Here is a 16,192-nt window from a genome sequence, read left to right on the forward strand (position 1 = left end):
CACTCATGCACATCTGTAGAGGACGAGTGTAACCTCTGCAGCCCAACACCTGCTGGGGGCACAGCCCAGGTTTTGTGACTCTCAGCTGTTGCAGCCTGCATTGCAGTACATGAAGCTCTGACCTCTCCATGTGGGATATCTCAGTCTCCCCCCTCTCCATGCTGTCCCCCAGCCCTGGTGCTGCTGGGCTCTGAGCACACAGCTGATAAATCTGAGCCTGTCATTGCCCTCACACAGCGGGGCCTTATCTGCACTATCGTCCCCTTCCACGGCACACCTCTGTGCTCCCAGGTTTGTGCCACACCGTCAGGACAAGAATAAAGCTGCAGGGTGAGGACACATCCTCCAGTGAGGCCCCGGGGTGCCCCATCCCATGGGAAGTGTTGGAGGCTGCGAGGTGGCTGCGCTGCCAAAAGGACCCATTCCTCTGCTCCCAGACTGACATTTGCTGCTCCCCCACATCGTCCCGCAACACTGTGGCTGTTCCTGCAGGCACAGCACTATCAGCAGCTGTGGGGCTATCGGGCTGAGCAGAAGCTTTGCCCGGAACTATCTGGAGCAGCACATGACCTTGCCCGGCCAGTGATATGTGACAGGCATGCGGCAGTCCCCTGTGCAGGCAGTTGACTTTGTTATTCAAACTATTTTAGTGATGGGGTTTTTAATCCCAGGCTTAAGTTTTTCTCTCTCTCTCTCTTTTTTTCTTTCCTTTTTTTTTTCTCTCTGAACAAGGGAATCTCTGCGCTGGCAGGATTCAGAGAGGCACAAAGGAGGGAAAAAACAAGTTTCAGCCAGAAGTGGGGAAAAAAGAAAAGGATGCTGTTAGCATTCCCTGTGTGTGAGGGGGCAAAGCCGTTTTGTTGTGAACTTTTCATTTTAAAGGGCAAGTGCCACCAGCATCCCTGCTGCCACGCAACCAAACCCCCACTTCAGGCCTTTCCCTCATAGACATGAAATTCTGGCTTTGCTGCACAAGGGCAGCGCTGCACTGCCTGGGCACCCCAGGGTGTCACTGTCCTTCGGGTCAGGGTGACGGTCCTGGTGTGGTGTTGAGGGATGGGAAGTGATGCCCAGCTTGGCTTAACCTCAGTGCTGGCATTTAAGGCAATGCTGAAAGTGACAGCAGGTGGATGCGCTGCAGCTCGATGCTCACCTGGATAGCCCCAGTGTGATGCTTTCCTAGGAAAAGCATTTGCATTTGTCTTGCAAATGACTGAGCATACAGGCTCAGGGAGGTGGCCTGCACCAGCATAGTAATGGCAGCCCAGCACAAGCTCTGGCCCACAACAAAAGCCACATGGCACAGGGGAAAGATGAGGCTCCCTCTAGCAATGCACACACAAAAATAGTAATAATTAAGCTTTTAAACGACTGCAAGGCAATTTAAGCACTTTTCTTGACAGATGAATCTCCAGAGGCCTTGGTTTTTCTTACTGACTGAGGGAGAGGCAGGTCCCAGGTGCAGGCAGCAGCCAGTGCTCAGTCCTGGGGACCATACTGAGGCTTGAGGGCAGGGACACTGCAGAGCCAGGCACCTCCAGCAGCTCCCAGCCCCAAAATGTGCCCCCCACCAGACACTCATAACAGGGAGAAGGATCTGCTGAATAATCCCCACCCCAACAGGACTTCAAAGCCAGCAGCCAGGCTCCAATCCCGCCAGCGCTGGGCTGGACGCGATGCTCAGCTCTTACTCGTTTGGCAGCCCCACGGCTGTATACAGAAAGTAATTACTTAAAAAGGAAATAAATGTCACCCGCATGGTTGTAAGTAAAACCCCAAGCAGAGCTAACAGAGCACCATCAGGCTCTGCATTCTCATGCAGCACGAACAAGGGAGGAATGAGCTGTTTCCATTCATCTAGATGGGCTGTTTACTCTGAAGCCTACTGATGACGTTAGACATGCCCGCTCTGTGCCTTTAACAGCAGGGCAGCTGTTCAGATACAGGACTGTCCTGCCTCTGCTTCTGTCCTGTGGCACCCTTCTCCCCCATCACAGCTTTAGGCATCGTCACCCCTGAGCAGTAACGCAACCTAGTGCCAAAGATGCAACACTTTTTGGCACCAGCCCTGCCATCGCTTTGCAGAGATGAAATGCATTGCTGGCGTGTTCAAACAGAATCATTTTATTTACTTTTAAAAACGAATATTGGAAATTTCTAATTTTCAAATTTTGAAAAACAAATTTCTAAAGCAGGTCAGTGAGGTCAAGTCACACGTGGCCATATGAGCAATGCACAGGAGACCTGAGAGCTGTGGGCTGAGGTGGGATTGCAGCTGCCTGGCTTTGCACTGAGGTGTAAGCACTGCTGCACAGGCTCAGCACCCATCTGCCCTGCTCCAGGCAGGCTAGCTGTGCTCAATACCCAGTGCTGGGTGTGAGCATCAGAGACCACACAGCCCCAGCACGATGCTCCCAAAGCTCAGAAAGCCCCAACTGCTGAGAGCCACGGGTGACAGGGGAGACACAGAGCAACAAGCAGTGCATGCTGTACCCAGGCAGAGACCACACAACACAGCGCTGGGTTGAGGTCTCACCCTGGCACATCACAGACAGAGGCCAGCTGCAACAGCTCGGTTTGATATGCCCTGACGCACTCCAGCCAAGCAAACGACTCCGTAACAGCATCCAATCATTTTAAAAGTTAAAATAGTTTATTGCTGTTCTTTGTAGAAATGCACTTAACTTACATTGCCCGTTCTCTCTCTTTATTTGGCTGTTGCATTATAAGCATAAAAAGGTCGCGTTTACTCATTTGTTCAGCGACGTAACACCCTTCTTCCTTTTGCTCCACTCTTGCTGTTCTCCTAAGCTTTGCTGGCCAACAGCCCCCAGTCTCTGACATAAATACTGTAAATGTCTCCATAGTTTGCAGCATCGTAACAAAAGATCTACTCAAGTAGACAAAAGGTTCCGTATTCGCGGTGGTTTGGTGTAGGGTTGGGTTGGTTTTTTTTGTTGTTTTTTTTTTTTTTTTGCATTTTAAAAATATACCTAAATTTGAGATAATCTTAACAGAGTAACAATTACAATAAGAAAATAGTACAGTGCGTTGACTAAAGGAATATCCAGCTCTCCTTGGAGCTGCTATTCCCCCTCCTGCAAGTTGAAGTGATTCAGCAATTACTGAGGAACTTTGAACTACGTACAATAATTTAGTAAAACGAGAATTAAACAAGGCAGATACTTACTACTATTCTTCTGTCTGCAATTCACAGCTCATGCGAATAAAATCGCAATAAATATTAAAAAATAGTTTTTCTTTTTTTTTCTTTTTTTTTTCTTTTTTTCTTTTTTTTTTCCCCGTAAGGCATCTCTGAGTATTACAAAGTTTTTGTACAACCAAAAAAATAAGATTGCTTTTCTCCACGTTCTCCGAGTACCTCTGCACACCAACGGTAAATAAGAAGACTGCAGGTTCAATGAGGAGGGATGGAGGGGGGGGGGGAGGCAGAAAGAAGCCCACAGGTGATGGAAGCAGACTGCGCCGTGTACAAGGAGCCCGAGTTCTCCTGTGAATCATTTCAGTCACTTTAAGAACATCTTCAAAACACGGATCTGTCTGGATTGACAAATTGACCCCAAGTCCTTCTTCATCAGCACAGCCAGACTGCGAGGGTTTGAGTTCGCCCGTAACACTATAAATAGCTTAGGTATTGCTATGCACCTAAAGAAACGGGACACGGGAGCAGGGTGACTTGGTTTTTCTTCCTTGTTTTTTTGCTTTGGGGTTGTGGGTTTTTTTTGCATCTTGGTGGTTCTTTTTTTGTTGTTTTCTTGTTTTTCTTTTGCTGTTGCTTTTGTTGTCCTCGTTGTATCCTTTCATCTCAAAAGACTGTCCCAGCAGTGCAGTCTCACTGCATGCGGTCGGGCTGCAGCTGCTGGGGCTGGTACTGCACAAAGGCGGTGGCGGGCGCTGCCGGGGTGCTGGCGGTGATGGGGGGCTGCACTGTGCCCGTGTAGCCATATCCCACAAAGCCTGCAGCGGGAGAGGCAGCGTAGGGGTACTGGTCATAGGCAGCTGTGGTGTACTGGGAGTAGGCTTGGCTGGCGGCGGTGTAGTCGATGTAGGGAGACGCAATGGACTGCACGGGGGTGGGGATCACCACGCTGGGCTGAATGATAGCTTGGGGGTAAACATAGTGAGGCGTGAGTCTGCGGGAGCAAAGAGAGAAGGTCAGTGAGGGGTCCGGCCCACATGCTCCCACCTGCCACCATGTCCTGCAGCTCCATGCTCCCTCCCCATGCCCCATCATGGCTGTGCTGGGAACAGCCATGGGCCTTCCCTGCTGTTATCAGTTAGCACACATTTAGGCCGGTGTTTCCACAACATGGGATGTTTAGGGCAATGCTACAAGGTGTTTGTTGTAAAACAGGAGATATTCTTTCTGTTGTTTTTTTTTCCCCCAGTAATGCTCTTTGGTGGCTGCTGGGTCAGAACCCCCTGCAGTGCTCCAGGTCTGCACCTCGAGCTTCTGCCAGCAGGAACTGAGCCATACACAGACTGAACCATCCTGAGGATGCTTAATGCAGGACTGCCTACTCATTTGTTAGGAACTGCTAATAAGGAGTTAATAAATAAGTGAATAAATAAATAAAAACAGCCAAGGAAAGGCCCATGGAAAGATCTGGGGCTGCCAAAATAGTAGCCGACAGCACGTTACAACCAAAAAGCAGAGCCCCATGCCCCAGGAGGTGCCTGCCATATGGAAGGGCTCTCCATCGGGCTGCCATGATGCACTGAGTGACAGCAGTGACCCACAGACATCCCCCAGACAGCTCCTTATCCCCAGCCCCAAACTCCACTTGCTTTGGCAAACAAAAACCAAGGTATAACTCTGCACAGTGCTTAAACAGATTCAAGCATTTGGGGGACTTTTGTGTGGATGTGTGACAGCGCATTTTCAAACAGGACCACTTTTAAAAGCCTCCCACAGGCTTTTCACACACTGCAGGCTGCCGCATGCCTGAAGCGCTTTGCAAAGCGGAGCTCAGCTGCTCAGGGACCCACTCGTCCATTTGATCCCTGTCAGAAATAGGGCAGCAGAACTCCATGTGCTGCCCCAGCCATGGCCTGGAAGCTTCTGCAGGGTCTCTCACCTCCCTCACCCCATCTGGGTGCTGCCTGGGGCCTCAGCTGGTGCCTGCAGAGCCCTGGGGCTGCCCCTGCCAGCAGCTATGGGGCTGCTCCCATTTGCTCTCCAGCCAGCACTGGATGCTTTCACCTGCTCTACAGGCAGAAGAAAGGCTTCCCCCAAATAAGCACACACATTATCTGATCTTTCTCTTGTTTTGCCACTTGCACACACTTTTTTCTTTACGCAATTTGCATTAGGAGAGAATGATTGTTATCCTTCCCCTTCTCAGCAGCTCTGCCTCTGAAATCAGCATCCTCAGGTGAAAGGCCCAGAGGAGCAGCACCAGGCTGGGGGCAGGACGCATGGTGGGGAGCAGCACCTCCCCGTCTGGCTGATTAAATGCAATGTCCACTTTCAGAGCTGTACAGAGAGGGAGCTCACAGCCCTTCAGTCCAGAAATACACAGTACCCAATATCAGCCAGTGACTAACAAGAATGAAATGAGGTGACAGACATTCACTGAATCATTTTTGTTGCAGTTGTGATCCAAATTAAGACCAGCATGGTTGAATCTGAAGCTCCTGCCAGAGCTCAGACCTCAGGCTCAACATCCCACACCCGCATCGGGTTGCAGCAGCAGGCGCCTCTTCCTTGGGCTCAGCCATCGAGCCTTTGCCTGTGGAATGACCCGGCTGGGCTGACAGCATCTGGGAAATCCATCAGAACAACCCCCCTTGTGATGCATGCTCTGGGGGCTGCCTCTAAGCGCACGGCTCCTCTTGGAGCACGCTCCAAAGAGACAGCGAGCCTGCAACATCCTACACTACTACTTCCTCAGCAAGGACAATTCCCATCTCTTCAATGCCTCTTTGAATAAAAAGCACCATTAGCTAACAAGACAATAAGTATTCTTGTACTCTGCTTCCAGAAATAAATCCCAGCCCAATGCATGCACAGGCACACATCATACGTCAGTTTAACACACTGAAAAAACACACTGCAACTCCAGCATCATGTTCGGTGCAAAGGGAAGGCTCTTCTGGTCTGTGTTTCTAGCATTTAGCTATAGGAAATTCACTACAGATATTATGGAGTTTGGGCTTCTGAATTAGCAGACAGATGGTGAGTCCTTCCTTCCTCAGTCAAGATAACCCAACCCAAGATAAGGTCATTTGGATTACTTGCAGCTACAAAGACGACAAAACCAGTACAGCGCCGTGAAGTTAACTGCTGGCTGCATTTAGCAGCTGTAGAAGGTCTTGAAACACCTTTCCCTCCTTTGCTATATTTGAAAATCTTTCATAAAAAAACACACCCTATACCCCTCCTTTGGAGTGCTGCATTCTTCTAAAAATCAGCAAACTGTAACTTGAACATCTCCACAACGAGATGTGTTCATATCACTTCCCTTCCTCCCTGCAGCTTTCCTCATCTCCACAACAGGCCCTGCAAGTCAGAAGGGAACTTCATCCAGAATGCACAGCACAAGTAGGAAACATCACCCAGGAGAGCAGCAATTGCCACCACCCCCACTGCCCCCACCCGCAGATGCAGCAGATGCTGATGGCACTGGTGGTCATGGTGGGTGAAGGCCCAGCAAGAATCACAAGGTCTAGGAGAGCTGGAGCTCCCGGCTCCCTCAAGCTCTGCCAGCCACACAAGAGCTGCCTTTGCCAAGGTGGGAGACAAGTGCAGCCCTCTGCCAGGAGGGACACGGCATCACACAAACACTTGGGAAACAAGAAGGGGCACAGGGCTCTTGGCAGCCTCACAGATCAGCATACAAACACCACTGCCGTGGCCAGCCATTTGTTCCTTGAAGGATAAAAGAAACAGAGCCCTTTCTGTCCACCACTGCAGGCACAAAGTGCAGCATTCGACCCCAGGAATTTGGCCTCCATTTCCACCAGAGTTGACCCGTCAGCTGCTACACAGACACCCACACGACCCCAACACGTGATGCCAGGACAGATGGCTGTGTTTGAGACCTCTGGGTATGCAGCATCAGCAGTGATATCACAGGATGCTGGGCTCCAGCTGGTAGGTAGGACCACAGCCACATAAAAACTGCCTGTGCAGATATAACACGTCCAACAATAGCCTGGGTGACAGGTCTGAAGAGAGATTTTGAAGTGGACTCATGAGTCTAAGTGCATCAGACCAAAGTTGCTCTGAGAAAACCCCTGGCTGAAGTGCTGCAACAGCACCGTGGTGTTAGTGATGTACAGATACATCCTGCCATGGCTGATGCCCCAGGAACAACATTCCTGAAGGACAACCCCAAGATGGTACACATCACCTTGAGGTGCTGCCCGGGTGCTTTAACCCATGCAACAAATTCAAGTCCTGCTCACAAATCCAAACATGATGCAGAATGGTTTGATGCAGACTGGGACACTGATTCTGCACCAACCGCTGTGCAGTCCATCAGCATTTACTGACGCGGGCAGGGCTTCAAATACTGACATGACAAACTTCTGATTCCTGAAATGTCCCTATTAAAGTATGCATTGAAATGTCAATGGCTTCTGCCTCATCAGCCAGATTCCAAACAGAGGAGGGTGAACCCTGCAGCACTGTGGCTGTGTGTGCACCCCTGCCTGCTGTACTGCGACACAAACACAAATCAGCACCAAAAAAGGAAATAAAGAAAAACAAAGAAAAATTCTGCTCATCTTACAACTAATTTGCCTGTCTGCCTTCTGCTCTTCCTCCTCTAGTCCTTTGGAAACAGGTTCACAACTGGGTTTCCTGCTCGGCTGCCACAGGACCTCAGTGTGCTGATGGCAATGGCTGAGGAGCAGCCTGATGTCACAGACTGTCCCAGGCAGGAATCAGTACAGGGGAAGATGTGAGTACGCTGTAGGATTCAGTGATAACCCCTTCTGATTGCTGAGCCCCCCCAGGACCATTGCTTATGAAATACAAATGCCAACGTGGAGTATTTATGATTTCAAACTAACTCTGTTTTATAAGGAGAAAAGAAAACCGCAGGGATCAGGGAGCACCGCAGTAGCCGAGAACCTCACACAGCCCCGCGATGCCTTAATTTCACAGCACGAGCTTATCCTGGCTTTGTGATGCAAACTAATGAAGGTGGATCTCACAGCAACAAGGAAAACTAAATGCCTCCTACACCTCCATCAGGAAGCACCCAGTGCAGAGCAAAAAACAAAGAGGATGCCTACCAAAGAGCAGAATGCATCTCCTCACCATGATCTAATCCTTATTCTTGACCTAGAGCCTGGGAGTAACATCCTGAGCTCCACCACCAGTCAACCAGACTCAACCATTCTCTGCTTTATCCTCTGTGTCTCGCCTCCCACACAGCCACAAGGAAAAGGAAGATCGGTGCTAATCCCAAACAAAGGGACACGGCCAAACCAAAAATAGTTCAGGAGAAGCAGGCTGGAAACCAACTCAGGTAGCGGAGGTGGAGATAAGATCAGCCTGAAACAAGAGCCATCCAGCACCAAGGAAAAAGCCATGTGGAAGTTTATCCGCAGCTGGTCAGCAATCCAGAGTTATCAGCACAGCCAAAACAGACACAAAGTGACAGACACAGCAGCAAACTCTTCACCTCAGCCACCTGCAGCATCAAGGAGAGAAAGCCAGTAGGATTCATTGTGTCATACATATATTCATTGTGTCCAGACAGGAGGAAAACTAATGGCTTTGAGGGAATTCCATTTTTACCTGAGCTTTGCCACATTCTTCTGCAATTTGGGAAGGAGCAAAAGCTGCAGAAACATCTTTAAAGTCTTCTCCAGTACCTGACAAGCTTGATTATAATGTACATATTAAGCTGCCTACATTTACTAAGTCCATTTTTAGCAGACTCCTTTTTATATTATTCTTTCCATTGCTATTTAATTAAAATTTCATACATTTATCAAAGTTCTTTCTTGGATCTGAAAAATATTTTGAAGCAGCAATGAAATAATAGGTTTTCTTTTATCAGAAATAGATAATGCAGAGTTTCAAGTGTTTTGGGGTCCCTCTCTTGCCAGCTGTGCCCTCAGTGACTATCCAAACCCCCAACAAGGGCACAGCAGAGCTGACACACGCAGGGAATCAGGGTCAGTGTGATCCTGTTTACAGGATCAAGAAATTAAGAACTAGGAGAGTGAGTTTTAACTCTGAGGTCCAGGACTTTTCATCTTTTGTGATCATAAAGTATATTTAGCTCTGGTATGCAGCCTGCTCCATCTGTGGGGAACGAGTTCTTTATATAAGTCATGTTTAGAAGTGACCCAGTGTCCTTGCTACCAAATTATCAGCACAACTGTTCCCTCACGGTGTCCCCAGCTCAGAAGCAGGCTGGTCAGAGCTGCGTTTGTCATTCGAGTTACTGGGCATGTGTTTAATAGCACAGTTAGGGACCAGCAGCCAGCAGCTGAGCTCAAGAGAGATGAGATCAGGAACAGGCTGGGCTGCTCTGAAAACTCAGGCACGTGCACAAATCTGCTGCACTGGGATTAAAGTGGCAATGGATCAGAAGAGGACAGGCTTACATCTGCTGCTCCTCAGCTCCTTGTAGCTGGGGGAAAGGACTTGGGTTGCTGCTGCTGCTGCTTTGGGAGGGAGAACAGCAAATCCACCAACAGAGCCACGCAGAGGAGAGGGCACAGCTTGAGCCACGTGTTAATGAGACTAAACCAGGGCCAGCTCAGCCTTGCTCCCCCTTCACACACATCAGAATGGCAAGGTGAAGCCTGAATCAACAGCTCAGTCCCTAGGAAAGGTCCAGCACTGCCCTGAGCTCAGCACCCCAGCAGTACAGCCACGTGTACAGTCAGTATATCAGGCTGTGCTCTCTTTTCGTCTTCTATCAAGATGCAGAACACGAGAAAACTGCATCCAAAACAACAGCACCAAGGCCTTGGCCCCAGTACCAGCATTTACCATCCTGAAGTAGATGTCTTAGTTTCAGATCCATTTATAACTACAAGTCTATTCTTAAAAACAGCAAAAGAAAAGAAGAATTCTTCCTGCCTGGGAAGCTTTTGGTCTGAATAGCAGTAAGCGTGCCTGAGAACTGGCAGCTGAAGCCATTCGGAAAGCAAACTTGAGTGTTTCTTAGGAAATCAACCCCCCCCCAAAGTTTTCATGTTATTGGCACGCGACACACAACAGGTGCTGGGTGAGTCTGCCCCACAGGAGCAGCAGAGCAGCCGGGGGTCCTGCAGCAGGACGTGGTGCAATGGAAGGCTGAGCTGGGGGTGCCAGCTGTCAGCATGAACAGAGCAAGGGCAGCCTGCGCCTCTGCCAGCACAACCACTGAAAGATGAAAGTTAGTTTCTATTCGATTTTAACACAGTGGAGAAGTTTTAAGGATAAGCAGCTGCAAGGGAGGGTGGGCTGACACAGAGAGGGACCTCCTCCACATCCCACTGCAGCAGGACCAATGCATGAAATGTCAAAATCACAGAGATTTAACCATTCCCAGTGTTGCCTGGGACCACGGGTCAGCAAAATAAGCAACTGCAGAAGGATGGGAGGTGAAGTCTCTGGAGCAACATCTCATGTGCAGATATGGAAAGAGCTGGATACTGCTGCAAGAGACAGCTGAAAGTTTCCAAGAGCTCAGTCACTTACTCAGCCACTGGTAGATCTCCCACACAGATAACTCATTTGCTGAGGCACAGCCACAGGAATGCAGCTGCCATGCACCGCCTGCATACAGAGCTGAGAGCAAGGCTGGGAAGAGGAGAACCAGGGAATCCCCCTCCCTGCAGGGCTCAAGGCAACCTGGGGAACTGGGGTCACAGAATCATTATGGCTAGAAAAGACCTCTAAGACTACTGAGTCCAACTATTGACCCACCCCACATAACCAGGTCCCTCAGTCCCACAGCTACATACATCTTGAAAACCTCAACCTGAATCTCCCAGATAAGAGGACCACAGTGGGGACAAAGGGCAGCTCTGCCACATCACCAGCACTCCTGGTCAAGAGTCCTATGCATGTACCCTTAGCAGCTTCCAAAGATGCTTCAGATATTCCTCAAAATTTCTTTAAAGGGCCATTTCTGCAGTAAGACATCAGTCCATCTGAAGAGTTTTCCCATCCTCTGGTCACAGAAACACAGCTCCATGTTGGCTGGTAACCACAGGAAAATGCTGTGGCATTCCCACCTGCCTCCAAGCCAAGTGCAACCTACAAGCCACAGACTGAGCCCCCAGGCCCAGGGCTGCTTCCCTAACCCCAGAGACCAGCTCTCCAAGTCACCCTGACACAGCTACATCCCTCACCTCACATTACTGTTAAGATCTCCAGTTACCACAGCCCAGAGACTACTTTCAAAACAGGATTTACTACCGACTCCGCGCTGTCTGCTGCGCGTGTGCCTCCTCCCCTGCCAGGACAGCAGGAGGAAGGAGAGAGGCTCCTCATGGTTTCTCTTTCTGTTCCGCATACCCCAGGCAATATTTACAGCTGCATTTGGGTCCCTGGGGCTGTGGGGAAGCCTTCGGTTTATAAATAATCTTTAGTAATGTTTGGGTAACTTTCATCATAATTTCCATTCAAGTTTTACCAAAAAACCTGCATTCTGTGGCTTGTTTTCTCTTATCTAACTGCCTTATAGATCATGGGTCGTTCATTCATTTCTTTCTTGCCACATCCAGTTTGCACACGTAACACCCCTCATCCCATAAACAATCCTCTCTTGGAACCTGTATGGCAATCCCTGGATGCAAAGACTTTGCAGAGACAGAAGGGATGGGGGGAGAACCCCACAACACCTCGTGTGCAGCAAAGCAGAGATAACAGCAGGGTCTGCTTGGGGAAGACCAGGATTAGCTCCACAACATGGACAGCAAATGGGCAACAGAGAGTTGGCCACACTTCCAAAGACTGCTGGACCCCAATAAACTCCTCATCCATCCTCAGATCCCACAGAGGACAAAGGACATTGTGAGTTCAAAGGAATATGAGAGCAGAGCCCAGCAGGCTCTTGTTTCTGCTGATCTACTGACAACACAAAGGGGAAACTGACAGCCAAGCCCCACTGCTTGACTGAGCACCTGATGCTGTGCTCAGAAACCACAGAACAGCCCCAGCCGTGGTGCTCAGGTAAACGGCTCCACGTTCTGCCAAACCCACATTTCTAACCATTCTGCTCCAGAGGTGACTGAATGCAATGAAATTCATGTTTACCGATGCTTGCAAATAACGATATATAATCCCCTCCCCTCCCACCCCTCCGCTCTCCTGGTTCCTGTCTCTTGGCAACTGATAAATAATTTATAGTGCTCTCTGCTGCATGCGCTAAGTGCGGCTCTGCTGGCTTAATGATGAAACCAAGAACTGGAACAGTAGCCGCCTGGATCACAGGGAACACCTACTCACTTGATCCCACATTCTTCTGGGTTTGAAGCTAAAAAGTGAGCTGCTCAAAAAGAAAAGCCACATTATCCACAGCTGTGGCTGCTGGGAGGCACACACAGGAACAGCACTTTGGAAAGCCTCTGCTGCTCACATCTCAGAGATGCTGCCCACCTCCAACGCTCCAAAAGCTGCTGCAGCTCCCATCGCTCCTGAAGAACAGCAGCTTCTCTATCAGTGCTACTGTGGCTCTCCCACATAAAAACCTCCTCTTCGTTTCACGACAGAATGTTCTTCAAGTCCTTCCGACAGCGCCGTGACCACTGATGAAAACTGGCATGTTTGAGCCATACACAGCGCACATATTGTGGCAACACGGCCTCGTGTCCCCATAAACTCAGTGCAATGAGATTACCCAGGCAGTTGGCAACTGCAGGCATGAGAGCAGAGCAGCACAAGTTTCTGTTTCGTTGTTAGCTTGTCTTTTTTCTTCCCCCTCACCCCTCAAAAAAGGCAAAAGAAACGCTACGAACAGAGAACGGGGAAGGGATGAAATATTTCTGTTGACAAAGGCCAAAATCCCATCTATTTCTATTAGCCACATAAAAAGCACAACAGAGAGGTGCTCAAAAGCCTTAAAAAATGCACTACTTTCTTAATGCTCTTAGAAAATAATAATAAAAAACCTTATCAATATTCACTTTCTGAAATGGCGCAGAAAAGGAACGGCATCAATCATTAAACAGTTAAATGAAGGCAGTATGACAGTCACTATTGTTCTCGTGAAGCACACTTGTCTTTTCCCGAGCAGCTGCCAGATCCTATTAGATGTATAAAAAGAGGACTTTTCTAACCGAGCAGGGATGGTATAAGCTATTGAAAACAGCAGACAAAAGCCCACTTTTGCAGACTATTCAAGCCTTGTATAACATCTGTCCAAAATCAATTTTTGACCTAGTGTTACTTTCATTAAGTAACAGACTTTGTTTCCAATGCAATTTGTTTTCTAGGATAAAACTGTACCCCAAGCACTATTACGTGGGAAACGGCGCAGAGGAAGCAGCTCTTATTCGAGAAGCATGAGAACAGAATTTGCTTAATTGCTTTGACACCTCAAGTACTACAACAGAGAAACTATTTTCCACGTATCTGAATTGTCGTGAATTCTTGAAGCTGGCAGAGCAGCGCCGGGTTTGCAATGACTGAGACTCACTGAGGATAAAGGAGGATCTTTGGGAATGATCTGCAAGCTGACAAATGCACAACACTTCTGAAGCCTCCACCAGAAATAAAGCTCCCCCAGCACCGACAACAGCTGCTGCGACTCCCCGCTCCCGAGCTGATGCATTTTAAATGACAAGGAAGCTGCTTTGTGGATCTCATTTCCAACTGACTGCTAAGAAACACATCCACTTACCCAAAGGGTCTCTGAATGAAGGCGGGGTGGAGCTGCTGCACACCTATGGTGAAACCTGAAAAATACATTCAGGAGAACAATGTGACCGAATGGTCCTCACTGTGCCCTCTGGATCACCACACACACACACAGAACATTGGACCACGCCACATACACATCCATTTTGTGTGCTGATGTGTGAGCAAACTTAGAGCCCCATTCAGAAGCAAGTTCATTTGGATACACAGCACACAGCAGATGGGAGTTGAGGTTAAAGGACAGTGTATGAGCGCGGTTATAGCACAGTTATCAGTGCAGACAACAGGCACAGCACCCCATCTACTGCCAGGCACCGGGTACAATTAAACCCGAGGGCAAAACGATGAAATGGATCTCAGTGCTAACGGTGACGTAACGGAGGGGAGAGCAGGAAAACAGATCGGCCGTGGAAGGGAAGGGCTGTAACTCAGTTACATGAACTTGGGTGCGCTGTGCTGGTGTAACAGGTACGGTAAGTGGATACGGCACAGAGGGAACGCGACTACAGCGCGTCCTCCGTCAGCAGCACCCAGGGCCGGGCAGGCAGGCGGCCAAATCAGCCGCAGCGCTGCTTCCCGAGCCACAGCCGTCCTAACAGAGAGAGGGGCGGACCTCTCGGGCTCCTCACCGGTTTGAATGCTCCTCGGCTTTGCTCCCAGATAAGCCAGGTTCACGTTCGCTTTCCTGCCATCGATGATGGGGTTGGGATCTTTGCACGCTCTCTCAGCCGCGGCTCTGTCTGCCATGGTCACCTGGAAGGACAAACCGCGTTGTTTGGAGCGACAGCGCTTAGCGAGCGCTCCGCCAACAGCCGCCCGGACCGCTTTGTTTTCCGCCTCGCTTCGGTCGGGCGCTCGGCTCCAGCTCCGGCTCCGGCTCCAGCTCCGCTGCTCGGAGCTCCCCATGCGCTCGGCCCCCAAACGAGCCGCACTCAGCCTGCAGCTCTACACCACTTTCCCGGTGCTCCGCAGGCGCTTAGAGGGGCCGGTCCCTGCACCCCAACTTTGGGGGACGCGGAGCAAGGAAGGGGAACAGCGGGCGGGGGCTGCAGAGCGATCCCGGCATCGCTCCGCTCCGCACTCCTCGCCCTCTCGCATCCCGGCCCGGAGCGCAGAGTTGGAGCAGCACTTACAAAGCCGTATCCCCGGGATTTGCCCGTCTGCCGGTCGGTGATCACCACCGCCTCCTCGATGTCCCCGAAGACTTCGAAGTACTTCCTGAGGGAGGAGTCGGTGGTGTGGTAGGGCAGCCCCCCGACGAAGATCTTGGTGAAGGTGGTGTCCTTCTGCACGGTGTGCATGGTGCCGGGCGCTGCCGGCCGCAACCGGCATCCACCCGCGGCCAGAACCCCCTCCCTCCCTCCGTCCCTCCTTGGAGGCGGCGGCGGCGGCTCCCAGCGGCCTACAGCGGGCTCATGGCCGCGCTTTGTCCCATCAGCGCGGTCGCCGCCCGCCCTCCCCTCCCTCCGGTGCCGGTGAGTATCGGCCCCGCTCCGCTCCGCCGCCTTTGTAGGGCCGCGCCCGGCCCCGCCCCGCGCCGCACCGCGCAGAGCCGCTCGGGGCGCGTAGTCCGGCACTGCGCCCGACGGGCACCGACAGCGGCCACGGATGGAGGGAGGGAGAGAAAGAAAGAAGGTGGGAGGGCTGGAGCTGGTTGCCGCCACACAACCCGCCTCGGACGCGCCGCTGCCTCCTCGTGTTGGACTGCGAGGTTCCCCGCACAGCACCGCACCCCCGGGACTCCGTCAGCCGCGATGATCATTATGATGATGGCCTTAGTGTGGGGTAGAGCAGGGAGCTATTGTTGATAAACGCAGGGGTAACATTTTAGGGAGAAACCCTTCAGGGTCTGAGTCCATCCTTTGGCTTCTGAACAGACTCGGCCTCTATAGACGTTTCTTCTGCAGAGCCCACGGAGAAAAGGCAGTTATTTCAAGAGAAAGGAATGCATTGAGGTCTGCGCTCTGTCGTTATTCATTAATATTTGTTCTCGCGCTGCTTCCGTGGCTCTAAAGAAGAAAGGAAAGCCGCTGAGCTTTTCATTCCTAAAGCCCCAGACCTTAATGCTGGGACACCTTTCCACTGATTTACAGCAAAGGCAGATGGAGCTGGGCCAGCACAGCCCACATCCCACAGCAGCACCCTCTGAACAAGGAGGGTTCCATCAGCCCCCCAGCAGCACAGCCCGCAGCCCAGGGCACATCTCAGGGGTCAGAACGCAGTGGGAGCTGCACCTCTGTGACACTGCATCGCTGCCCCCACAAACTGCATCTCAGCTGCTCTCTGGGCCACCCCAGTGAGTAACAACCCAGTTGGCATTCGGTCACCAGCCCTTAACAGAGCTTCACTCTG

The 16,192-nt window shown here is 50.7% G+C and overlaps 1 protein-coding gene across 1 annotated transcript; it reads right to left on the minus strand.

Moving 5' to 3' along the window:
- Positions 1–2,631: 2,631 nt before the first annotated feature.
- RBM38 (RNA binding motif protein 38) lies at positions 2,632–15,321 on the minus strand. The gene is made up of 4 exons (XM_032448554.2): positions 14,974–15,321; positions 14,470–14,593; positions 13,824–13,878; positions 2,632–4,154 (listed from the first exon to the last, which is right to left on the minus strand). The coding sequence occupies exons 1-4, from the start codon at positions 15,139–15,141 to the stop codon at positions 3,854–3,856; spliced, it is 648 nt and encodes a 215-aa protein (XP_032304445.2). The 5' UTR covers positions 15,142–15,321; the 3' UTR covers positions 2,632–3,853.
- Positions 15,322–16,192: the final 871 nt, after the last annotated feature.

The sequence above is a fragment of the Coturnix japonica genome, chromosome 19 (assembly GCF_054131305.1).
Source record: "Coturnix japonica strain WE chromosome 19, WE-NBRP24, whole genome shotgun sequence".
In the NCBI taxonomy this organism is placed as follows: domain Eukaryota; kingdom Metazoa; phylum Chordata; class Aves; order Galliformes; family Phasianidae; genus Coturnix; species Coturnix japonica.

Bases quoted from the DNA above. Each gene is read 5' to 3' on its own strand.
- RBM38 (XM_032448554.2), bottom strand. From the start codon at position 15,141: ATGCACACCGTGCAGAAGGACACCACCTTCACCAAGATCTTCGTCGGG. The intron at 13,879-14,469 runs GTGAGGAGCCCG...TGTATTTTTCAG, and splicing joins GCCGAGGAGCATTCAAACCG to GTTTCACCATAGGTGTGCAG. The intron at 4,155-13,823 runs GTAAGTGGATGT...TTGCTCCCGCAG, and splicing joins TTCATTCAGAGACCCTTTGG to ACTCACGCCTCACTATGTTT.